Source organism: Sprattus sprattus (assembly GCF_963457725.1).
Source record: "Sprattus sprattus genome assembly, chromosome: 11".
NCBI lineage: Eukaryota > Metazoa > Chordata > Actinopteri > Clupeiformes > Clupeidae > Sprattus > Sprattus sprattus.
This window is the reverse complement of record NC_137909.1, coordinates 18,878,341-18,904,942: the sequence shown is the minus strand read 5'-3', so window position 1 is coordinate 18,904,942 and position 26,602 is coordinate 18,878,341. Positions and strand designations below refer to the sequence as shown.

General features: G+C 42.4%; 3 protein-coding genes across 7 annotated transcripts in view; all 3 read left to right on the top strand.

The window, feature by feature from the left end:
• fubp3 (far upstream element (FUSE) binding protein 3) overlaps nt 1–10,515 on the top strand; it is a 31,104-nt gene extending 20,589 nt beyond the window's left edge. For 2 of the 5 annotated variants that reach the window (XM_080848186.1, XM_080848185.1), the window contains exons 12-19: nt 24–149; nt 620–755; nt 4,140–4,300; nt 5,219–5,292; nt 5,660–5,736; nt 7,661–7,732; nt 8,126–8,256; nt 9,023–10,515. In XM_080848186.1, the coding sequence (XP_080704312.1) occupies nt 24–149; nt 620–755; nt 4,140–4,300; nt 5,219–5,292; nt 5,660–5,736; nt 7,661–7,732; nt 8,126–8,256; nt 9,023–9,031 (786 nt within the window). In that variant the 3' untranslated portion in view covers nt 9,032–10,515. The remainder of the gene's footprint in view (nt 1–23; nt 150–619; nt 756–4,139; nt 4,301–5,218; nt 5,293–5,659; nt 5,737–7,660; nt 7,733–8,125; nt 8,257–9,022) is intronic. The other 3 variants (XM_080848189.1, XM_080848188.1, XM_080848187.1) reach the window with 2 other exon arrangements.
• A 4,937-nt stretch (nt 10,516–15,452) lies between these two features.
• prdm12a (PR domain containing 12a) lies at nt 15,453–19,751 on the top strand (the record flags this gene model as incomplete). Its single annotated transcript, XM_080847285.1, has 5 exons — nt 15,453–15,672; nt 17,355–17,545; nt 17,870–18,025; nt 18,345–18,459; nt 19,294–19,751. 5 exons carry the CDS (start codon nt 15,453–15,455, stop codon nt 19,749–19,751), a joined length of 1,140 nt encoding a protein of 379 aa, XP_080703411.1.
• Nucleotides 19,752–21,628: 1,877 nt separating this feature from the next.
• exosc2 (exosome component 2) lies at nt 21,629–25,069 on the top strand. The gene is made up of 9 exons (XM_080847694.1): nt 21,629–21,787; nt 22,253–22,354; nt 22,555–22,600; nt 22,681–22,770; nt 23,012–23,077; nt 23,848–23,916; nt 24,083–24,259; nt 24,542–24,670; nt 24,841–25,069. The coding sequence occupies exons 1-9, from the start codon at nt 21,666–21,668 to the stop codon at nt 24,919–24,921; spliced, it is 882 nt and encodes a 293-aa protein (XP_080703820.1). The 5' UTR covers nt 21,629–21,665; the 3' UTR covers nt 24,922–25,069.
• The last annotated feature ends 1,533 nt before the right edge of the window (nt 25,070–26,602 follow it).

Here is a 26,602-nt window from a genome sequence, read left to right as displayed (position 1 = left end):
TTGTTGTTGTTGTCATCATGTAGCGATCCCCCTTCCCGCCCCAAACCGGCTGGTCCCTGGATGGGTCCAGCCTGACCCCAGACCGACCCGTCCTGGACCCGCTGGGCCCCTGGCCCGGTTTGGGGGACCTCAGTCAGTTGTATGGACAGGTAACAGCAGCGAGCTTGTCTGCTTTTTCTGTCCCACCCCCCCACCCCCTCGCCTCCACTATGTCAGTCACTGGGTGTTAAACCATTGGTGGAAACGTCAAGGTGGCACTAAGGGGACAGTCTTGGACCGTGCTGTAGACTCGCATTAATAACCAATTGCACGATTAATGTGTTTGGGGAAGGGCTCTGTCAATAACACTTTTTAAAAATGCATTACCCTTTCATTAGTTTTTTCTTTTTTTTTCTTTCATTTTTTTAGTTTAAATATCACATATAACAGCTGATTGTGACTGGTCTGCCAAGTATTTTTTATTAACAGCCATGACTGGCACATTCCTTAACTTGCAAGATGGTCCTTTATTGCCCAAGGCGATCCCAGAGAGCAGCACGTTAAGGCATACTGTGTTATGAGTGTACTTGATGGTACAGATCCAGCAGGTGTTGTTACCTTATGTGTTCCCCCTGTGCAGGAGCGGGACGGATTCGGGGGTGCAGCCCGGGGCCGTGGCAGAGGACGCGGGGACTGGAACGTTGGGGCACCTGGAGGCATTCAGGAAGTGACCTACACGATACCCGCTGACAAGTGTGGCCTTGTGATTGGAAAAGGTACCGGATCTTTTGGTTTCTTTCTGATCCATTTCTGTACTCCTTTCATTTGCATACACTTAGTTGCATACACATACACGTTTTTCTAGGCCAACCTGAAGAAATGTGTGAAGACATGTCCTGTTAAACTCAAAAATCCAGTATAACAACTAACCCCCACACACACACATCCCAATAGTTCCCCATATATGTACCCTGTTTGACAACCTTATCCAAGAAATAACGCCTCCCTTGCTATCGGAGTGTTCTGGCAGCTTAATCCACAAGTGTGTGCGCGCTGCGACCTTTACAGGCGTATAAGTGGAATTTGATTTGGTTGTTTCTCACCCCTATAGTTTTTTTTTAACTTCCAAAAAAAGAGAAAAGAAAAATGGACAACAATGGTCCCAAGAATGAGACACCTGCCTGGGTGGCCATGTCGCCCCGGAGCAAACCCCCCCCCCTCCCCTCCATCCACTTGGCTCAAGCGCCACTTGAGACCTGCTCTCAGGGGGGGCCTGGAGAAAAGGATAGTGCTTGTAATGTGACATTAATTGTTGAGAGTTAATAATAAAAGCCCTCAATCACACGCGGAGGTTGCCTCCAGCGTTTAATAAAAGGCCTTTTCAAGCCAGATGGAGTGAAGTCAAGGGAATGAATGAGCTGAATTAGCTTATTGGTCATTCATGCTCACTCTATTGCTAGCTATTTAAAAGTCATTGACCATTGCTGACGTTCACACACCGTGTGTGTGTAGGCCTTTTTATCTGTGGCGGCTCACTGTGTGACGGGGGGCGGTGACTAGAGACCTTGGCCATCTGTAATAATAATAATAAAAAAAAGCGCAAAAGAAATGTCAGACGGGTGTTTTTGTGGTGAGGGCGAGGGGAAGGATAAACCTGGGTGTCTCCATGGGCATTAGCATGTGAAACAGGGCCAGTGAGGAGGTGAGGGTGGTGGGCCCAGGGCCCTGTCAGCTTGGCCTTTTGGCCGCAGTGATTAATATCTTTACGGTGCTGCAAGGGAGCTGGCTGCCAAGCTGTCAACCGCCACACACACACTCCACTCCCAACATGATCTAATGGTGGACAAAGCCCACCTTCTTAAAAACTCAGGATAAAATTGATTTTGTCAAAAGGGAGTCAGACACTCCTGTGGCATTTTTGCTCAACACATTTTTTTTTCAACCATCAACATTTTTCATGAGTTTTGACTCTTGACTGAGTTATGTTGGTTGAGTTAATGCACATTATGTTCTTTTGGCTGTACAGCATGTTCCTCTAATGGCGCTCCTTGTCTTGGCTTTGCATTGTCGAATTACCCAGCCAGTGTATGAGCGCCCTTTAACCATGAAGGAATGTAGCTTAGTGTCTCTGTGGTAAGAGCACTCGGATACAAATGTAAAACCAGGTGCCGCTGCATACAAACAAGCCATAGAAGGATCCGGATAGATTATTTCTAGATTTGTAATCCAATGAAGAATACATTCAACCGTATTAAAAACTAGTCTTTCATTGAACACTTTGAAACTGTCCTGCCGTTTACCCTTACTAAAAGGCCCCCAAGCTTTTTGTTTGCCGGCTGTTTTTGTAAACTCCTTTTCTCTCTGTGTTTAAAACCACAGTTAACGTTCCTGCGCCAATGAATAACCACCCCTGGCTTTCCCTAAACACTCCCTCCCACTTTTTCTCCAGCTCACTAAACCAGTCTCATTTATAAGGCCAAATTAGCTTGCCTCAGTGCGGTCCCAGTCCATGAAATGAATGGCCAGTGTCTTTAGTCCCTCTTCTGTGTCTGACTGGGGGACCTAATAATGGCTTCATCAATGCAGAAGTTTCATTTGCTTGACAATGGGTTAATGGCCCATGCCTTGTCAGTTGGCAACGACGAGGAGGCCTGTGGAGGCGGGAACTCTTTGACGAGCGTTTTCAGCCAGGGGTCAGTTGGGGTCACCTGAGTGTCACCCAGAAGCGAACAAACGTGTAATTGATGTTCGGACATCCCCTGCACAACCCCCCCCACCCCCACCTCCAACACCACTGCTACCCCCTACTCCTCCATCAGGACTCTGTAGAGGCTTTTCAGGAGAGGTGGAGGAGAGGCTGCCTGCCTGCTTGCTTTCTTTCTACCCACCCACCCCTCCCTGCCTGCCTCAGCTATTCCCCTCTTTTTCTACCCGGTGGACAAGATTGAGTGGCGGCGTATGAAAGGGCCAAGAAGGAAACTGTATGGGGGAGAGGATACGCTTTAATTTCTTCCTTCCCCTTTTGTGGCTCTGAGGTGGCACCCTCTCCTCTCTTGACTCTCGACACCACCCCAGCGCAGTTGGTGGCCCATGCGTCCTCCCCTGCCGTATAGCTCTGTGTCGTGGGGAAGTGTTGGCCATTGTTTCTGATTTGCGCGGATATTAAAATACAAAGGGAAGATGTTGTAGCCAGCTTGAGCAACTCTATAGGTACTTTCATTGATTCTACTGGCTTTAGACTCTGAGGACATGTGCCTGTTTCCATCCTCCATCCACAGTCTCATACTGGTCAGTCCTGACTTCAGCTGTCCAATATAAACTGAGAAAATGTGTCTTATTAGCTATATACTATAACCAGTGAAATAAAATAAGACATTGATGGGATGGAAGATTATCTCTACAATTACATTTTAAAACTAGATTAAAAAACATATCTGTGTGTTCGTGAAAAAGTCCAAAAGTCACTTTTAATCAGCCGAAGCCGATCGTGTTGTTGAACAAATGTTCAGCTGGTGCATGTTCATCACTGTGGATGTACACACCCATCAGCACAGTTGGTGGCCTGTACATTTACCCCAACACTTCCCTGGGTGGTGGGAAAGTGTTAACCATTGTTTCTGATTTGCGTGGCTATTAAGATACAAAGGGGAAGATGTTGTAGCCAGCTTGTGCTACTCTGTGAAGGTAGATGCACTGAGGCCACTGGCTCGGCGGGAACCGGAATGCGTGTGGCTGCTCCCACCCTCCCATGTTTGTGTGTCTGTAGTGTTTCTTTACAGCCTCTAATTGCACAGCTCTCGATGACTACTGCAGCCTAGGAGCATTAGATCATTGTGATTTGAAGGAAGGGATGTATTTTGGACTTCCTGTTGGCCATTAGATAAAGTGAAGCTCGTTCATGGGGTGGAGGTTTTGTTTTCAGGCTCACTCTCAAAACAAGCCCAAACATGCAAACTTGGGCTGTCAACATACATTACGATAAAAAAATAAAAGAACCCTTCAATTCTATATTTTAAAGTTGTCGTTAATTTGCGTGCGTCAACTGATGTGCACCAATCAGTGTTGATTGTCAAGTTTTGTTCACAGCTGTTGGCAGAATCAAACACTTGTACTTAACCGCACCAACCTGTTTTTTTTTTTTTTTTTTTTTTTTTTTACAGGTGGGGAGACCATTAAGAACATCAACCAGCAGTCAGGAGCCCATGTAGAGCTGCAGAGAAACCCGCCACCCAACACCGACCCCAACATGCGCATCTTCTCCATCCGTGGCACCCCTCAGCAGATGGAGGTGGCTCGGCAGCTGATCGATGAGAAGATCGGGGTAACCATCTCAAACCCCCCCCAGTCCCTGCCCCCACCCCTGTCTTCACCAACCTAATAACCACACACCCGCAGTTTGCTTTGAATGGCCACGTCACTGAAGTTTGTGAGGTGGTCCCTCGATTCCACAATAGCAGTACCTGCCCTGGTGCTCACACCTCACCATTTGGAGTTGGGCTGTACTGGGTTGTTTTGCGGTTTGGATGATACGAGTCACTACAGCCCTTTACCTTCTCATAGGTACTACAGGGCAATCGTTAAAGGAGAGAAAAGACGCGTGCCTTATCGCAATTACTGCAGAGTACTTGCCCAAAATATTGCATTGAATAAAGTCGGATACCTGCAATAACAACTTTGTGAATAAATAAAATATGTTTTGTCTTCAGTATTGTAGATAGATCTACATAAGCATACAGCATTTTCCTTGCTTAATTTTTATTACAATTATAGTACATCTGTTTATGCAACATATCATACTATATTATATGTTGGAATGATCATCATGAGGCCTTCACTGGGTTATAAATTCCATCATGTATCTCCATCATGCCTTGTTAGTTTGGAGGCTTTTGGGCTGTTTCTTGGGGTGAGGAAAAGTCAACTACCAAATGCCACCCTTTCTGCCCCTGCCCCCCTCCCACAAAACCACACACATACACTCACACACTTTCACCCCTCGTGGCCTCCCCACCCTACCTGGCCTCTCTCCATACACACAAAAGTCAGACGGCCAACAATCAATCACGCGCGCCTAATGGAGTGCGCAAGGGCCGATGTCTGCCCTCTGACCTTGCCTGGTTGCTCATTCAGCCTCAAGTGTCTCTTCCTTTTCTTGTTCTTTTGCTCCTCTTTCCTTTCTGTTCTTCTCTTGTCTCACTGCTCTGCTCTGCTCTTCTCCCCTCTCCCCCTCCCTCCCCAGGCTTCAGGGCTGGGAGGCAACAGCAGTTTTGGCCTCAATCCTTTCACCCAAGGCCAAGCCACCCCTCACCAGAAGTAAGTGCCCTTTTTTTGTTTTGTTTTTCTGAGTGTTTGCGCCCGTCTTTAGTTTTTTTTTTTTTTTTTTACCATTTCACTTCCTACTTATGCCTGCTAAGCATTTTTTCAAATGGCAGACCATTGTGAGCAGGTGGACTTCTTTGTTGTTGCTGTAAGGCAGTTCTTCTCCACTTCCTCCCTTAAGATGGCTCTTTCTCTACAAATAATGTCATTGTAGAACACCCCCCAAGGCGTATATTGGCCTCCCACTTAATAAATGCATGTGGAATTACTTTGTGTTCTCTATTCTGTGATGTCCAGCACCACCATACATATTGGATGATTCGCATATTTTATTAAATCTTTGTCTTGCTTCCTGTTGCAGTGGACCGCAGACCTTCATGACCGGAGGCTGGGGCACAACATACCAACCATGGCAGCCCCAAGGACAACAGGACCCCAGTAAGTCTCCCTCTAAATACCCACCAAACCCACCACCTCTACCAACGCCTTCTTACACCCTTGCTCTCCCCTCTTTCTTACCCTTCTTCCGTTCTTCCTGCCTCAGTGGCAGGGTATGCCAACTACTGCTTACACAGAACACAATACAGTCCCTCTACACACACACACACACACACACACTCCCCCTCAGTATACGATGGCTCTTTGTGTGAACTGAATCAACACTTAATTTCACATGCCGAAGAGTAAGTGTCCATTGAAGTGCTGCTGCTGCTGCCACCCGATGAAGTTGGAGCTTGATGAAAGCAGTTGCGTTTCTGTACAAGGAGAGGAGATAAGGAAAATGGTGGGTGGAAAGGGTGAGGAGGAGAGAGATAGACAGACAGACAGACAGACAGAGAGAGGAAGGAGAGGGAGAATAAAAAAAGGAACTGGCCCAATCTCAGTGCAGAGGCTCTGTTTTTCAAACAGTGTTATCTCTGTCTGGTTTCAGGTCACAATGGATCCCAGACCGGACAGATGGACTATTCCAAAGCATGGGAGCAGTATTATAAAAAGCTAGGCAAGTGTGTGTGTGAATGTGTGAGTGAGTAAGGGAGGGAGGAAGTGTGTGTGTGTGTGTGTGTGTGTGTGTGTGTGGACGCAAGCTGTGAGCTACTAAAGGAGCCACCAATGACCCCTGCCTCACTGCCAGCCAATCTCCTGCTGGCTAGGATTCCACCAACCCTTCAGCAAGACAGACTTAAGATGTCTGAGGGTCTTAACAGCCCAGTCCTGCCCCCACCCCCCGTCACCTCCACCCCCTTCGAAACATCAGATCTGAGAACCTCTCCTGCCCCCCTCACCACAAGCCCCCCAACCCTCTGATTGTCCCGCTGTCCCCCCACCTGTCCGCCACACCAAAAAGCCCCCTCGTCTCCATCACTACCATCCTGCTGGCAGTGCCATGGCAACCCTCTTGCTCCCCAACACAGCTTGTGCAAAGGTGGAATTAGTAGCAGTCTCGATCTCTCTCAGCAGCTTGGATTTCAGCTGTCATGTTAAGTTTTATGCCGTTAGGTCAAAGATTTTTTTTAAACTCAAGAACGAGTGATTTTAGAAGACCACTTGTGTGTCCTTACCGCTTTCTTGTCAATTCTCATCGAGGTGCTGCAGGTGTATATATATATTTTTTATACATTCTTACACTAGAAAATCTTGGCACTGAGGGTCCAGCGCTGCGGTCTCATGTCTGCACACACGACTCCACTTCTTCTAAAAAGTATTCCTGGGGAAAGCACTTTGTAGATCTAATGAAATTTAATTATGTTATTGCACTCTTCCATGGATAATATTTTGAAATTTCTGTAGAGTAATGGTTTCCATTTTAATTTGATTAAGTCTTTATTGTCTATTAGAAGAGGAATAGTGAGGGTGGTTGTTTAATTTGTATTCAATAATTAGGCCCAACCTGTAGAGTAAAAGATGCAATTCTGTGCCTGTGAGAATTAAATGTCCTTGAAAAGGTGGGAACCCTGGGTGGGAACCCTGTGGTAAGAAAAGACAGTGTGGCTAGATGGTCCTCTGTAATGACTGTTAGCAGTGTTCTTTCTGCATCTGTAATGCAGGTCATCTTTAAATATGTCCCAGCATCTTAATCTCGCGCTTAAGAGTGATTATAACCAGGGCTTTGTGGTTGCTTATGTTAGTTGAATGCCACACTGTATACTGAATACACTCCAGGCTCATAACATGGAGGCTTTTTCAAGTCTCTTGCCAGAGCGTTTAGGCCTCTACAAACCTTCTGTGGTTGTAAACAGGCTGATTCGTTGTCATATTTTATGCATGTGATAATGGTGTAGATGACACTAGGCTGACTGGCAGTAAAAGTTTGACTCACTCTGCGTCATCCCCCCTCCCCCACCCCACCCCCTCGTTTGTGCAGGTCAGCAGAGCCAAGCCCAGAGCAGCGGCCCTGACTACAGCAAAGCATGGGAGGAGTACTACAAGAAACAGAGTAAGCACTAGAGCAGCACGAGGCATCGGAAACTCTTTCTCTCGCTCTTGTTCTCATCACTCCCATTAGTGAGCGCTCTCTCGCTCGCTCCCTTCCTCCCCCACTACTGCTCTCTGGGTTCACTGTTCTGTCTTGTACAGTCTTACTTTCTGTTGGGCTCTCTTCTGCCCCCTTCCTATCTCCTGTGCGTCTTGCATTCTCTTACCGGCATAACTTGGTTACTTTACTTTGGGCCTTCGTTTCCCTTATGGGTGTGTACTTATGGATTCTCCTTGCCTTGTCAGTATGGTAGTTCAATTTCCCCCATTGTCTGTCTCTTTCTTTTCCCCTCTGCTTTCTTTTTTTTCATTCATTCATTTCATTTTTTCTTTTTTTCTTTCTTTCTCTCTTTAGCCCAGGCTGCAGTGTCCGGGTCCCAGCAGAGCTCCCCTCCAGACTACAGTGCTGCCTGGGTGGAGTACTACAGACAGCAGGGGGCCTATTACGGCCAGGGTGCACAGCAGACACAGGCTCCTGGCCTTCAGGTGAGGGCTTCACTAAACCCACAGACAAGGACAATCCAGAGGTGGGAGTATGATTCAGCAGAAACGCTGTAAATGTAAATCAAACGCATTTCATGTGTTGGTTAACCTTTCTCTTTAATGTTCAGTCTACACTTCCTGCGTTGAACCATATTTCCATATTTGGGCTAGACGTGATTGTTACTGGGGTAGGACTGCAGATATCTAGGTACAGCTTGGGCAGAGTTCATGGTTGTAAATCGTTCGCAAACCAGATTACCTCCACCAGGCCCATGAAGACATGCAATACTTGGCGTCGTAACCACAACAAAGCAAGCCTAAGGGCTTCTGATAAGTCAATTATTTACTAAATGTGCTTCTCACAGTTGATGAAATGAAAACTTTAAGGCGCTAGCAAACCCCTAGGGTCATGGGTTCAACATCCAGGTACACAGGTACACTGATGAAAATGTGGATCTGCATTGTACTAACCTTAGTCACTGAGGTTAAATGTAAATTGTATGTGTAATGGGTCAGAGAAGGATGGATGGATGTTGGATTAAAATGGAAAGTTGCATGTAGTGGTTCAGGTAGTCTGTAGTTGTGGAGTCGTCCTCTAAATCTAAAGATGTGAAACCTGTGTTTTTGGTCCTGTATGTCTTATGGTTGTTATGGTGGAATGTGGTGCATGTAGAGGTGAGTGAGGCAGGCACACACGGCCCAGTGAAGTCTCCCGGCTGCTGTTTTTAGAGGATGTGTTCCTAATGTGTTTCTTTCTGTTGTCTTGCAGGATCATTAGAGCGGAAGCCCTTTAGTCGGAGACTTTTGAATCACTGAGAGGATGAAAACAAAACCTTTTGTAACAGAGGTTTCTAGATTTGCAACGCCTTGAAGACTTACTTTTTTCTTAGCGAGAAACACTAGCTGTAGAATGACTTATACAATTAAAAAAAGAATATTTCTAAATCAGGAACATAAAAAAAAATTGTTACTAAATACTTGTGTACACCATTATATGAATGGACAATTTCCGGGATCCCTTTTGGACTTCACAGACTTTTTTTGTTGTTGTTGTTGTTTGTTTTTCTATATTTTCCTTTTTAATTCAGATTTAAAAAAAATAAACCCGCCAAAATGAACCCCGGAATTGTAACATTTCAACAACGCAATATAATCTATTTTTTCTAGTTCTGTTGCAATAAAATCGTAATTTTGGGCTTAGCAGTCTTGAATGCATTTTTGTTTTGTTTTTGTCATAAAATGTTTAAAGAATGTGTAAAAATGTTTTCTTTCTTTTCCTTTTACATAAAGCATTTTAATTCAGTAAGATGAAACTGTGATGTTTTGTTACAGGAAAATGTATTCTTTTGTTACAAAAACGATGAGTGATGTTGGCAAATGGCAGTCAATTCCTAATTTAATTCCTGTTGTGCTTTGTATTCTGTTTTCCTTGTCATTTTATTGTACTCTGGTTTAAAAAGGTGCAATATCTTATTTCATTTTTGAAACAAAGATGGATTCTCTAATATTTTGACAAACGTTTATCTTGTAGATCTTAGATATATTTTTTTTAGGCGTATGGAAATGTAATGGATAATTTTTTTTATTACAATGATCTGATATTGGGATACATGGGGTTGTTGCATATTGTGAGTTTTTGCCTTTGCTATCTTGTAAAACTATGTATGTATGCTCGGATACTTGACTAAATACTTTATTTAAAATATATATATATAATTAAATCAAAGACGTTTTTTTTTTTCTCTTCATGGAGTCATTATCACAGGAAAACTGTCCCTGTTTTTCTGTTCTGTTTTCATACTGAAATTTTTCAAAGATCGTGAATGTGTAATTTGAAATTTGATGTTGCATCTTGCTATGGACAAAAATGAGAAATGATAGGTTTTTATGTATGTTTCTGTACGATTCAAGACTGCTAAGCCCCCAGATCCTACCTGTGTAATAATTAATTGTAGTTTTTTATATTCTAAGTATTAAGATCAAAGTTGTCTTATTTGGTACCACCCAGCTTCCCCTAATGCCCCAACCAGTACACACTGTGGACTCGTGTACAGTCCAATGCTAATAACTTTTTAATTATTTTTTTTTCTTTCTATTATGTGTGATCTAATATATGTATGATTGATTAGTTACAAATTTGAAAATCTAGTATTAACTTCATTGCTTAATGAAAAGGGATATTATAATTTCAAACAAATGTTTAAATTTAGTGTTTTTTCCTCATGTGTACAGGTAACAGTGTATTAAAAAACATCAAAAGACTACTTTTGTGCTTCTTTAATTTTCTTTTAAATTTCGGTTTCTAGACTTTGGTTTCCTCTAACACGTTCCAAGTTCAAGTGAACATCATACTGAAAACTGAGCACTTGGTGTTTTTGTTTTGTTCTTTTCTGAAGCTTTTTCACAAGATTTAAGTCATCCTCTGTACGTAAAAACAAAAGCCTATTTGTATGGTTTATGCTGTTGTGTCTATAAAGGATTTATACTTTCTATGCAACTTCATGCTGCATTTAACATTTACCTTAAATAAATGGCCAGCAAGTCTCATGATTTAAAAAGCAGATTTTATTGATTTCCTTTCCTCAAAGTACTGTTATGGTTAAGTTTTTCTCTAAACATTGAATGTGTCTCAACTGAGGAATTTCACTTATGCAGACAGACATTGAAATAGATTTGTCTTTTAGAGATACTAAATAATTTTTTTAGTTTTATTAAGTTGTCAAACTGTTTGGGGAGGGGGGTGTGTGCATCCATTCCTCAAACAGGAGATTGGTTGTGTGTGTTTGGATGATGTAAGTACCCAGTTGTGGTTTTTGCGCATTCAGACATCCGGTAACTACACATCAGAGAGGGCGCCCAGGGAAAGGCAACGCCAAGCGAAAATGCCTACTAAAAGGGCACTTAAAAAGTTGCCGTCACCCCTGCCAGTAATGGGCATTGGCCCATCTACCATCAGTTGGGGAATATGGTGATGACCTGAAGTTCCTCATCCAATCTTTCTAATAGTCGCTTTGTGTCCTTTTTGGCTTGGGCTGCCAGCCGACAATCAGCACCCATCCAACGAGGGGAGGAAGCCCCTAATTGAATCCTAAGTGGTGGCACTCGAGGGCCAGAAGTCCTCAAGGAGGGGTCCTATCGGGACGTAACAGGGCTCTTTAAATACAGATCAGCTCACTTTTAAATTCATCTCTGGAAGGCTCACACACACACAGGAAATCCAGTCAGCATCCCCCAAGGCCATATTGTCCTGTTTCTATAGCTGTGCCTGCAGCATTCGGGCACATTAGAGACTCGTGATGAATGTTTGAATGTATGTATGTGACCTTCATGTACTCAGTGTTGATGTATGGGTCTTGACTGGTCTGCATCCCCATTGCAGGGTGGCTCAATTGAAGCTCAATGCCATCTCTCATTGTTCGCTGCCTTTGCCCTGCATTTCTTTGCACTCCTAATGGCATGCACAAGCGGGCATTGCATAATGCATCTCATGAGTCGTGCCAAGAGCGATGACTCGCCTTTGTATCGGTCTCCATTTCTGACTGCCACTGTATTAATAGTGTGACCTGTTGGGAAATATCTACTTGGCATTTCATGGACCACTGCTGCTTCAACACTGCTAAGATTTAAATGCAGCCATTACAGCTCAACTCCATTCTCCAGTTACAAACACATAGCGTAATTAAAACCTAACCTGTAAAAGAGTAAATAATTAGCGTTGCAAGACGAGTGACTTAACATTTATTGGATTTCCTTGCTATTTATGTGTCATTGTCAGGAGCTGTATTAAGTATACATTAAATTGAATGCATATTATATACACATTAATCTCAATCTGCACTCTGCAGCTTGTGATCCTCTTGCAGTGTGGCAATTAAGAGGCACTGATACAGGATTTCCCCTTGCCTTCATTGTAGACACACAGCTCAGGGATGGCCCTGGTGCTGCCCTTCCCATTGTCCCAACTCCCTGTGGAACCTGTCCAAGGGGAATTTTTTTGGGAAATCCAACATTTATTGAGCATTGTCATTTAAAATATTTACCCTCGCTGGGGGGCACCAGCAACAGCAAGGCCCCCCCCTTCTCCCCTTTGTCCCACACTGACAATCCGCAGCTGTTCCCAAATCCTCCCCATGATTTTGATCCTCTTGCTGTCTCTTTATTCTATGAATGTGATGGCCCTATGGACAGAAAAGGGTTGTCTGGGATGAATCCATAGAGAATATGGGCACATTCTAATTTTCAGTTGGTGCACTCAAGACAGGACACAGACACTTAGAGAGGGGCACACATTTGCACATTGTAAATTGAATTATTCTCGTCTTGCTTGTAGAAGAAGAGGAGGAGGTTCTGACACGTTTCTCCAAAAGGATGAAAGGGGATTTCATTTGGTTTTGTGAGAGATCCTATTGAGTTTTCCATAACTCTTTGATGGCATATTTTTCTCTGTCAGTGGTACACAAGTCTCATGACGCTGATGAGTTTTTCTGTTTATGACATTTGGGACAGAACCCTCAGGCTTCAATTATCCCCCCTCCCCAAATACACCTCCTGTGGAGCTGGAGTGTTGTCGGGCAGGTGCTCAGTCCCATCTTGGGGAAAGCTCTTTGGGGGACTGATTCACCCTCTCTCACCTTTCCTGCTGATAAGCCTCTCCACCGCTATACCCATGCTGTGATATCTACCTTAATCTCTTTTTAATGGTACATATGAATATCCCTACGGAAAACCGAGTTCTGTCGTTGAAGCCCGAATAAACTGGAAGAGGCAGCTGATATGTCTAATAGAAGGCTACTTTTACGGGAGGAAGCTACTAATTTTATTTGGATTGGTTAAGGGGAAAATGTGTAGCTCTTTAGTTTTACGCAACCCCTGACTCGTTGCTCTCTTTGAAGGGTAGGCCAAATTGTGGCTAGAAATTAGCAGCTTATTGGTTAATTAACTGAATATCTACTTGGTCTAATTTAATTAACTGTTGATTTAGTCCATTAAGATTCAAATCAATATGCTAGCGTTTTATGCGTATTCATTTTGTTCTCTTAATTTGGTAAAATACGCATTAAACGTATAATGAAACGTTTACTAAATAAACCACAATTAAATGTTCAGATGATTTTATAGCCTACGAGAGTTTGAAATCGACAAAATCAAATCGAAAATCAATTTATGTGTAGGCATATATGTAGTTCTAATGCCAGTCTATCAACTAGAATTAACAATGGAACCGCAACTATTTCAATATGCAGTGCACAGCATTATCAGGCCTACTACATATTATCTCTCTTCGCCCCATAACCTATTCCAAATGTGTCAGTTTTATTGAGTTTTGTTCGAAAAGCATGAACATGGTCTACGTTGAACAACGGGCAATACGGGTCCAATGTCTGTCACTGACATTGCCTGGCATCAATTCAGGACATTTATAATAAACAAAAATAGTTCGATTTTTCTTTTGAGATGGGAAATTAGTCAAATAAATCACTAACTTAAATTCATTATCTACTCAAATTCCTGTAACATTTGCATAAAAACATGGTCTTCCCATGCGCAAAGTTTACATGGTCAGAACATTCCAAATAAACTTTTACATGCTTAATATCACTGCAGAGGAGATGAGAAGTAACCCCTTTGAAGAGGGGTGAAAATCATTTGGTGAATGACAAATGAAGGAGAGGGACACCCCCATAATATGCATCTGTTGAAGCGTAATCTTTTTTCTTGCCCTGTCACTCACCTTAATTTTCCCTCGTCACTGCGTTTTTAGCGACTCGCTCGCCATTGACGCTCCGAATGTTCCCTCTCTCACATTTGATTGCGTCCATACTCGTCAGACCCCAACTTGTCCGCATACTCGGACCCATCCCCTTGTTCCCCTTTTCAAAAGAAAAGAGGGGTGCATGGATGTCAAATTGTCCTCAAAACACCATGAAAGATTGATTTGCAGCACTTTTCACTCGGCTGACATCATTCCAAGCCGACGTGAATGGTGAACCCGCGAATCCGGGATAGAATAAAGATGTCCTTGCCGATGCAGAGTGAGGAAAGTGCTCCTTTACTTGCAGTCCATCAAACCAGAAAAATAGAGGAGCTGGCTATTGAAAGAAAAGCCGTATACACATAGCATAAACGCTGTCACAATCTGAGGGCTTCATATGAACATCTATGAATATTAAAGTGCTCACTACAAGGGGAAAAGAGGACGGATCTCGTCAAGGCAGATTTGTGTGTGTGCATGAGGGACAATGAAATAGACAACACGGTCTTTTCTCTTTTCTTCTCCCATTATCACCAAGACTTGGACAATCTCATGCTAAATATGGGAAGAAATCTTAAATACGCCGCTCTCACCAATGATTGAAACGGAGGACACATTTTTTTGTTGGAGGACACATTTTGTATACAAATACAACGATAAAACGATATGGAAATGAAAATGAAAAAGGAACTGTTTTGCTAAGGGTTTAAACTTAATAGAAGTCGTTGCAAAGGCAGCTTTAACTGATTATGTTATTTTTAATAAACATAAATATGTTTAATAAACACAATCATTTCGATTTTGTGATGGTCAAAATACTAATATTAAAACAGTCAACAATTGGCTTTTGTTTTCTTATATGTTTTGAACAAATCTGATTTTTATATATTTAAAAGTTACAAATAAACTTGATGTTTAAAAGTTTAGCAACTGGCTACGATTATTAATAATAGGATAAGCTATCCTCAGGTGGCTTGCATAAGCTGCATTGTCACAGTTTAGGTTACTTCGGACAACAGCGCAGCAGAGTGAGCAACTACTCATGCGGAGAGAGAAACCCCTTCCTCTCTCTCTCACTTCATCCTGACTCCCTCCCTCTTCTCTCTCCCTCTCTCTTCCCCCCTCTTTCCCTCTCTCTCTCACACACACACACACGCACTCAGACTGTGTGTTTGCATCTCACTTTCGTTCTCAGAGGGGGTGGCCCATTCGTGAAGACGTTTTCTATAGCGTAGGGGAGTGCCATTAATAACTAATTAGAACAGGGTCACGCCGGCCACATATAAGAGAACCTTGACTGCAGGACGAGGTGCATTTTAGACCCGAGCGTCCTACTCACAGGAATAAGACGATCACACAGATTCCCCCTTTTTAAAGCAAAGGAAGCAGTCACCGTCGTGTTCTCGCAAACTAATTTCCACTGGTAAAGTGATTTTTTTTTTATGCCATGGGTTCAGTACTGCCACCAGATGCTCTTTTGCTGAAATCGGGATACAAATCTCAGAGTCGCTCCTTGTCTGAAATCATCACCTCGGACATTCTGCACAGTTTCCTCTATGGCCGCTGGAGAAACGTGCTGGGGGAGCACCTTTTCGAGGAAAAGACTAGCAGCATCAGTCCCAAGACTGCCTTCACCGCCGAAGTGCTCGCACAGTCCTTCACCGGTGGTAAGTTGCCGTGCGATTCTGCAAATTAAATGTGTGTAAGTGTGTGCGGAATTTATCTCGAAACTGTGTAGAGAAGAGCCTAATTTGCCTATAGAAATAAAGAAGATATTGCATATTGGCTAGATATAGAGATTGAGAGAACATAGACTATTTTGTGAAGACTGTCTTGCGTGAAATAGCTAGGTTATGGAAAGACCGGATTTTTTTGTTTGCACGTGATGAAATGTTAAAATAACAATGACACGAAAGCCTTATTTGTCATACAAATATATTTTTATTTCAATCGCTTTTCGCTTTCATTGAGAAATTATATAAACCATTGATTGCAAATTGTTGTGACTGCCCTGTTTTATTTAAGTTCACCTTCTTGCATTATCACTACAATAAGAGAAGGATGACCCATTCGCTTGCAATAATTGACTAAACTAGCGTAAAAATACCCCTCATACTTATATTCTGAAAAACCTCCGTGAGGTCTTATCCTCAACGGGGCCCTCTGTCAAAAAGAATGAACCGAAAAAGTGAGAATTTATACTCTCCCACTGTTCAAGATTTCTTCCCAAGGTCCCCGTGACTTTTGCATTACTGTTCTCCAGCATTTTCCCACTTTGTCTCCTTTATTTCCACCCATTTAGCGCATTAACCCATTTCGTGCTTTGAGACCTTGCATTTAGAAGCTTGTTAGGCGTGTAACTGTTGGTGACTGAAAGAAGAAGGGTATTAAATTCATTTGGTTAACTTTGTGCTTGACCTGAGAAAGTTTCCACTTAAACCGAAGGGAGAGAAAGGTTCCCTTTCTTTAAGATGTCCCGGGTTTTATCCTGCATTCATCAATCTCCGGACAGTCTCTTTTCCTCTGTTGGCAGCTATGGGGCTCCAGCGCTTTTCTCTTTCTTTCGCTTTAATAGATCGCTGTTCCTGCGGTAATGCGCCATGAAGGCTAATTCTATTGCCATTCACAACATGTCAACCATCTAATCGCCTTTCCATTTTTTTGTTTGAGAAATTCCTGTGTCTTTTAAACAAGTCCTAGTTTCTTTCAGCGCAAATTTATTGCTACAAAGTTCTTAAAAGGATAATGAATTTGGAATTAGCCGTTTCTTTCCAATTGAGTTTAATGAATATCATTCAGAGGCATGACAAATTGCTGGACCTCGGGTAATACGGGACCATTTAACCTCGGTTCGGCCAGTCTTTTGGTGGACTCAAATAAAATTTCTTTGATTTTGACATTAAAGAAATCCGAGATTGTTCTTTTCACGCTGTCAAATGAGGTTGAAAATGCTTTATGTGGTCTTTTAATTTTACACAATATAGCTCTTTCAGCAATTTAATCGAATTAGTTAGCGGTAAAGATGTAGCCAGGCCTAATATTTCGTGACTGAAATAAAGTCTTGATGATTTGTTGCAAGATAGTAGACTATACTCCGGCTTGCTTATATTACTGCAGAACAGCATTAGACAAGAAATATGTAAATCAATGTTATAAGGGCATTTTTCAAAACGATTTTTATCAAATTTTATTCCAAATTGTGGACATACTTAAGACAGTTTAGATAAGCTATTTAACCTTACCTACATACCCTGCAAATATGAAATATAAAATGCTAGTATAAGACCGTAAAACTACAATAATTCCGCAGCCTATTTATATGTAGCCTAACTGTTTTTGTTCTCTGCAGAGGTGCAGAAGCTGTCGAGTCTGGTATTACCCAGTGAGGTCATCATCGCGCAGAGCTCCATCCCAGGAGAGGGCCTCGGGATTTTCTCCAAGACTTGGATCAAAGCCGGCGCTGAAATGGGCCCCTTCACGGGGAGAGTCACCTCTCCTGAACACGTGGATTTACTGAAGAACAACAATTTGATGTGGGAGGTGAGCATCTCTTTATTTCCATGCGTCTCATTCAGTAGGCCTACGCAGTGGCCTCTTCGCAGATTAGCGGCAGGCTAATACAAATGTCGGCTACACTATATCTTTATTAAAGGACAGCATCAGGAATGGACCGTTTAGGACAACTATTTTTTATCTAAGTTTTGGCACATAGAATTGTTCAGAAAGTAATTGTTCATAATATGTTTCTAAAGAGTTTCTAATTTTAGGGACCCATGTCGCCGTATTTTTTATTTTTTTTTACATTCCCACATTGTGCGTGTCCGAATTCATTCTTAACGTGTTGCTCTTGGTGCTCACCCACAGGTGTTCAACGAGGACGGGACGGTGCGATACTTCATTGATGCCAGTCAGGAGGACCACCGCAGCTGGATGACCTACATCAAGTGCGCTCGCAACGAGCAGGAGCAGAACCTGGAGGTGGTGCAGATTGGCAGCAGCATTTACTACAAGGCATTAGAGGTGAGACATGCTAATTTTAACTTCGACCTGGAAACGAATACACTGAATGAATTCTTCTGGGCAATGCCAGCGAGTCAAAAGGCTTCACTCTGTCTGAAGGACGCTGGCAAACTCTTGAACTGTTGCCTCATGATTGTTTCGGTGCCAGAACACCCAATACATCCACTGGCTCCAAAGAGGAATACATCTAACTACAATCCACCATTCCATAAGCAGTGCGTCTAAGATCCTGATTGATAGCAAGTGGTTGAAATGGAATTTAATTATTTTGGCCAACTGAACTAACAGAGTTAAATAATGTTGCCTCTTTTTCAAACAGACTATCCCCCCTGACCAAGAACTGCTTGTCTGGTATGGAAACTCACACAATACATTTCTTGGCATTCCTGGAGTCCCCAACATAGAGGATGAAAACCAGAAAAAGATCAGAAATGGTGAGTCACTCAACAGAAAATATAATGAGTGTGTGTGTGTGTGTGTGTGTGAGAGAGAGAGAGAGAGAGCGAGAGAGAGAGAAAAAGAGAGAGAAAAAGAGAGAGAGAGAGCGTGTGTGTTTGCATGACTTGAGCTGATCGTTGTCAGTGTAATTATAAGAACAATAGGTGTTATTAGTTAAGGTGCTCATCCCCTCTGTACGGCTGTTGGATGTGTCTTGCAGCACGAGAGCCTGTTGAACTCAAGATCTCTATCTCATCTGTCACTTACAATTGGACCCATTGACTGTGCTTAGTACTCTTTGGCACAGATCACAGATTACTGATCCATACCACTTAAACCATTCAGAGAGGGTTAAAAGAGGCGGATTGGTATATTGAGGCATATCGATGGAGATGTATTTTTTGTAATACATGAAATGCGTGCATACAGCAACAGTCATCTCAAAGCAGGCCAAACTGTGGTGCACCCTGAGGGATGGTGAAAAATGTTGAGGGTTAAAGTAGCAAGCGGTGCTCTGATGAACACAGGGGCATTCAATGACTTGCTTGTTGCCCAAGGCAAACATATAATATTAGCGCCCCCCCCCCCATGCTAGAGGGAGAACCTCTTTGGGGAGACATTGCGTCCTGCAGGTGTGGGGGTGGGGGCTGGATGTTGTTCTGCTCTGTCCCTATAGGTTGAGAGAACCTCAAGCATAGGGTTTTGTACAACAGGTTGGGCCAGAGCGAGAAGTTGCATGTGCAGTAGTCTACTTGAGCCTGTCTTTAGTGTTTGGTCCCCCAGTCAACCCCGAAACCTAACAACTCTATCTTTCCCTGTCTTCTCAACAGAGGATTCACATCACAGCGACGGCTCTTCTTCCTCCTCCTCTTCCTCCTCCTCCACCTCCTCCGCGGCCGCCCGCATGCGTTGCGTCATCTGCCACCGCGGCTTCAACTCGCGCAGCAACCTGCGCTCACACATGCGTATCCACACGCTGGACAAGCCCTTCGCCTGCCGCTTCTGCAACCGCCGCTTCAGCCAGTCATCCACGCTGCGCAACCATGTGCGCCTGCACACCGGCGAGCGGCCCTACAAGTGCGACGTCTGCCAGAGCGCCTACTCCCAGCTGGCCGGCCTCCGGGCACACCAGAAGAGCGCCAGACACAGGCCGGTGCCCGGCGCAGCTGGTGGGGCAGAGGCCGGCCCGGGCTCCTTTCCCACTCAGCACCCACAGATGGCGCCACCGCCTCCCATGCCCCATCCGGCTGTGTCCCTCGTCCACCACATCCCCACTATGGTGCTCTGATAGACACAAGGGATGTGCATTAAGTTTCTTCTCCCCATCATGCAAACAACACTGCACTTTACTGCTCACAGAGGAACACACAAGAACTCTGCACTCACAGTGTGGACTGGAGGCAGCCACCTAGACACAGACTGAGTCAGAGGTTAGGGAGGCATCCACTGATGGCTATGTGCTCTCATACGCCACCTCACGAATAAGCTTAATCACTTCATATAGTGGGTACATCTTAATCAGTATGTTACTGTTTTTCAAATGAGCTGGATCAAGGCACAGGAACATTTATCAACGAACGGTTCATTTAGAAAGAAGATACATGTCTTTTAATGGGTGTTGGTGATCCTGGATGTCCTAGAAAGTGTACAGTTTTAGCACTGTTGATAAAATTCTAGTAGAAAGTCTAATCAGAAAGCACAGGATAACTAAAGCACAATCAGCACAGTCCAGTTTTATATGGTAGCTACTTATTTAGGTATTCTATTATTAAGGCAAATCACAAAGAGCGTTTTAAAAGAAAAGTTAAAAAAATAATTTCCATAATGTCATTGCCCTGGCATCTCAGGAAAAAGTTGTCAAGACAAATTAAAACACAAAATAAAAGCAGTTATAAAACAAACTTAATGTAAATAAATACTAGGTAGAGCAACATTCATAAAGTATTGAAAATGGTCACTTTATCTGTGTTGAAAATTGCATTGGATTTATTGTAAACAATGTATATATTGTAAATATGTTTGTACTTTCCTTGAATAAATAAATTCAACTTTGAATTGCAATTGTGGTTTTCTTTTTCCCCCTGGTCACTGTCTGATACCAATTTACAAAGGCTGTCTGATAGGCTATGTTACATTGAAAATATAAATGATTCACTGTTTTCTCTCTGAATAATGGGGAGGTAAGTCATAATGACTAAATAGTAATAAGTCACGATATGCAAAAGGTTAGTCGTAGCCTATATATCACTGACTTAATGGACAACCAAGTCAGCTTTCATTCATCCACAAGATATTTTAATCAATTATCAATGTTTTTAAAATATAGATATTTTTAAAGTAAACTACGCCAGCTCCTTTAATTGGACCTCATTGGTTTTTACCGTTCACTTTCGCTGATCCTTCTGAGCACAAGGACGATCAAAATGTCCATACGATGCCCCTAGTGTATGAAAACAGTACCGTCTGATTTATCAGAACTGACTGTTGAGATAAGATAGTATAACTGCATTGACTAAACTGTCCTCTTTTCAGTCAATTTTGCTACATTGAAAACGTTCATCCGAAAGGTGGCAAATGTCAATCAATTCTGTACGTTTTACTTGAGTCAACCTACAACTCCTGAACACGTCCTCAACTCTCAAGCACTCTCAACTCTCAATATTTTTTTGAACTTTGTGCAGTTGTTAACATTCAATCCCCATTAATTTACTTTAGCCTTATAATAGGCCTACTAGGCTACATAGAGCGAAATTAGTGAACTGATGGGCACATGATTTCCTTTGGCTTTATTTAAGAAACTATGAACGACGAGAACGACATGTAGCGCTACCTTTTACATCATCTGATGTAAACAACATTTAGTTTTTTCCGAAATCTGGTCGATGTAATAGTTTAACTAGTAACTCCAGTTCTATTCTACAATGACAGAAATTTCAATTACAGGCTAGGCCTATATGACAACTGTCCGCCAGGTGGCAACAGATCCCATAACAAGTCCAAAGATTGCACTACTGTAAACATTGGTGGTAAGGATTTGACATTTATTATTAACCATAATACAATTATTCTGAATTCAGAGAGAAACTTCGTTTCAGAAAGTCCCTCCGAAGACGACGTGGCTTTCCTGTAGTAATATATAGGCTATGTTGCTTCTATGTGACGTCATCAACAAGCGTCTCTAACAACATCACCCTGCCGAAGCATGGCCGCGGACATGAGATTGCCGACTGTTCGGAAGCAAGTATCCCTTTCTGGTTCCAAAAGTGCAATAGCCAGCCTTGTTGTTCCTGGAGATGTTATAACAACAGACACTGGGTTTATGCGGTGAGTAATTTTAACACACTGAAACTGAGTTGTTTAAACCTCTTAGCTTGTACTTAATGCTAACAGTAGACACTAATGAACCTGATTTGGCTTTCATTCATTGACTGTCAATAGCAGTTCTGAATTGTTTTTGTTCCCTCATTAAATTATATGAGAATATATTCAGCTCTTCACATTATGTATGTTCAGAGTATATATGATCACAATGATTAGATTGTTCGATCCTTTATTGTTGTAAGTAAGTTATACTAGCTTCATTACATGCGCTTCGAACTCTTTAATTAGTTTTAAATGAATGTTGCAGCCGCGCAACTTAACTTGATAGTAATATAAATATCTGCCGTTTGAGTGACACACTTTCATTTGTACGAGGATTGCTTGGAATGGCAAAATTTGGTTGACAGAAGGTGTGAGTGTGTCTCACAAACTTGTCATTGAATCTCATCTATTCGCTTTGTTTCACAGGGGCCATGGGACCTATCTAGATGAAGAAAAACTCACTGCCTCTGTTGCTGGGGAGGTCGAGAGGGTTAACAAACTAATTTGCGTGCGTCCTTTAAAGACCAGGTAGAGTGATCTATAAACAGTTGCACAAATGATGCTTCAGATAGGAATCTGACATGCCATTTTGATAATGAGACTCCCTAGAACATGATGTCAGTCCACTTGTATGTTAATACATATACAACACTAAATGGTTGGTTTCCAGTCTGATGAACCTGGTACTGGAGAATTAAATGACTTATCTTCTTTTTATGTGTCCGCAGATATAATGGTGAAGTTGGTGATGTGGTTGTTGGAAGGATTACGGAGGTACAGTACGATTTGTTTGTCATTTTCTGTGAATAAAGATACTCATGACAGACACTCAAACGCTTGTTCTCCCTGTGTAGGTGCAACAGAAGCGATGGAAAGTGGAGACCAACTCCCGCCTGGACTCTGTGTTGCTCCTCTCTGCCGTGAACTTACCTGGTGGAGAGCTGGTAGGTCTGGTGTATAGACAGGCTTGAGTACTCCATGTTACATAATCACTTTTCGTGTGTGTCTGTTTGATATAGTAAACATCATTTTAAAGAGGAATACAGTCTGATGGCTTTTATCTTTTAAATCCGATTTTACAAACTTACCTGCACAAGTATATCCAACATATGTAGTTTTTCAACTCTGATGGCTTAAAAAAGCAACTGTGCTCAAAATGTTTATTTTCCCCCCCATAATCTTTAGAGACGACGATCAGCAGAGGATGAGTTGTCCATGAGAGACTACCTTCAGGAGGGGGACCTCATCAGTGTATCCTTTGGACAGAATCTGGAATTTTCAGAATGGCCATTATGGTAAGACCCCTAAGTGCACTTCCTAAATTCAGGGACAATCACAGAATTTGTGAAGTCATTGTTGTTAAGGCAAAGTGCTATAGGTTTAAATGGTGAAAGAGGGAACAAAGCATACTAATATCAAAGGGATATTTTTTAAGGTTTTTGAATGTCCTTGAAATATGAATTATTCTTGTATGTTTGTTATCTATTCCCAAGAATTCCTAATTAACAGTAACAGACATGATGTGGACAGTTATTATGAAGATGACAATGCTTCCTTATGTATTAACCTGAATGTTTTGGTGCTGTTTTTCTCTGGGGAAGAAAGAGGGCACCAGTTAACCATGGTCTTTTCCGTGCTAGCTTACAATCTGCCATGAGTCCACTGAAACTGTTACTGATTACGTAAATATATAATGAGTTTCATTCATAGCCATTGTCTTAATATGGGATGTGTGTAAATAATAAATAAATCAATGTAGCTGGCACACCAGCTTGGGAAATTACTGGGTACCCCACCCTCGTAGAGGATTTGGATTCAAAGGCTGTGTGGAATGAACACTTATCACCATGATCATGTGAGGTTCTTTCTCATCCATTCAAATCAGCTGTTACAGCTTTGATGATATGAAGTTTTTTCCAGTGTGGTACCCAAGGGCTTTGTGAGACTCTAGGTCATATCTGACTTCACTTGTGACTATCCACTCAAAGTCAAAGTTCTCCTTAACTGAGCGTCCCTACAAGGCCGAGGTGCAGGCTGTCTTCTCTGACGGAGCGCTCTCTCTCCACACACGCAGTTTGAAATATGGAAAGGTGAGTACCTCTGTTAGGTGTTCATACGTATCAATTCTGAAAATTCTGCACATTCTGGCATTTAAAGGCATTTCTTATTTCTTGGATATTAAACTTGAATGTCTTGATAAGCCTCACTGTATTCTTGCATCAATATTTACAACAATTTTATCCTTTTTCTTCTTAGCTGGGTCAAGGTGTTCTAGTTCAGGTGTCCCCTTCGCTTGTGAAGAGGCAGAAAACCCACTTTCACTACCTGCCCTGTGGGTCTTCCATCATATTAGGGAACAATGGATTCATATGGCTCTACCCCACTCCCGGACAACAGGACGAAGATGCTGGAGGATACTACACCAGCATAGAGGTAAGACCATTAGAGTTTAGAGTCATGCAACAACCTCGGTTTTACTGTTTGAACTGTATTTGCAGATATGGACATTATACCCACAGTCATTTCTACACACTCTTTAATATAGTGCAAATGAATGCGTGTTAAAGTGATGTTATTTTATGCTAGCAAAACTTCAGAATCAAATACATTGATTCAGGTTTTATGGCTGGTGATCTTACATTTCTTTCTGTTATCATTCTGCACCTTTGAATCTCTTACCTCTCTTTATTCTCATGTTTGCGATTCCCCTCTAAGCCCGTAACCCTGTCAGATCGGGAGGTCATATCCCGACTGAGAAACTGCATTCTTGCCCTGGCTGCCCACAAAGTCATGCTGTTTGACACAAGTGTGCTGTACTGCTACGAGTCCTCCCTTCCACACCAGGTAAATGGGCTGCTGCAAGTTGTCTTGACGATGTGGAATAATGCCCATTCCATTCAATTTTGTAGTTCTAGTTCTCAAGTTGATTAAATAACTTAATCGGATGTCTTCCATGGACACATATTTCTCCTATCAGCAGTGTTAACAGAGTTCTCTGATTTCCATTGTTTTAGATTAAAGACATTCTAAAACCAGAGGTCATGGAAGAAGTGGTCTTGCAAACAAGGCACCGGCTGGCAGACCAGGAAGGTTGAGACGCGTGTTGCGTGATGGATGACGTTCTGCCTCTTTACACACCCCTGACTGCAATACTAAGGCTAAGGCTTCTCTGCATTCCAAGCAAGCTGACCCTTAACAACAGTAATTTGTATACTGTAAAATAAGTTCCATGGAAACATTTGTCATCACCGTCATTTCCTTCAGTTGTTGAAATGGACTTTAGAGGATACTGCCATTCAGTGAAGGATGGTGTATTATAACTTTTGTATGTATTCTTGTAAAAAAAAAAAAATCTTGTAAAAACTAAATACTGAAACATCCATGTTCAGAATGAGGGTTTTATTTCAAATATGATGTTTATAATGTAGACAGCATATTACAGTTATTTTGTTACAGGTGGACATGTGTAAGACACAAACCAAAAGAAACAGTTATGACACGTTAAAAGCAGGCTGAATGTTTTATCCATTGCAATCTCACACAGTATCGCACAACATTTTAGGAATGTCTCTCACATTGTGGGTTGGTCTGGTAAAGACTTTTCAGTATTTTACTTGCATAGTCCTTCTACAATTTAAGCAGTTTTTCATTCCTAAGATTCCATTGTTAAGACAATTACAGTAATTTGGAATGCTATCTGAAGTTCATACTATGTATTTGAACTCCAAAATGACTGCGTTTCTTGGTTACGTACCACACTGACCCTGTAGCAAGTGGAGGGAATTGCACCCAAAAAAATGTTCCTGGGTCTGTTCATGTTGGCGCACGCACACATATTCTGACGTCAAACGTATCCCACCCCCATACGAAGCTATCCACCTTGCGTACGGAAATATGGCGGCGGAGACGACGGCTGTTTGAGTAGCTACACTTTCATTGCTCCTAAATTAATGAACAAGCAATGCAAAGTAGAAGGAAAACAAGAAAGTACAACGCAACGTCTGACCATTTCATATGTCGAAGGGGGGTTGAAAAAAGTGCCTGACAACACCGTGCCAAACTTCAGAAGGACAGGGTCAGTGCTTTGGTTAGTGCCCCGGGTCCGGGCTGTGGAGCCCGGGATAGAAGGACGGGAAGGCTGGACACGGAAGTTGGAGAAATACTCGGGAACTCAGGGCTTGGTGTTTGCTGAGCCCAAGCATGTTTCAGGTCGTAACTTAGGAATCAGTCAAGGTGATAACTACTCGGTCAGTGGAGTTTTGAGGTAACTTTGGGGTATTTAAAGAACTTCTAGCCAAATAGCACGAGTGAGCAGTTGCCTGTGTGTACCCAAAATCTCGCGCTGCCGACTAGCTAGCTATAGCATAATCGATAGCTCAAGCATTCCAATAATCAAAAGCATTGTATCGAATTCGACCAATTCGCGTAGTCAAAGATAGCTTTGAAAACCTAATGCAATCGCCTGATGGCTTTTGAAAGTCTTTGATACTTTTTATAGTGAAAGTTATCTATCGGTGTAATGTTTGTACTTGGGGACCGAGTTGATGGTAACCTAGCTTCTATGCCAGGCAAGCCAACAATGCTAACTTATCACAAATTAGCAAACTAGCTCGTGCCTCTTTATTACTTAAACGGGATCTACAATGTCACGAAGTCTTTTTCAGTGTGCAAATTAGTCACACTCAGACTGTGTCGGACCCTCTATGCATATTGTAGACAGTGAAAGTCTAATGGTTCCCCCGCTAAAGTGACATGTTCTGTAAATGCCAAATATTA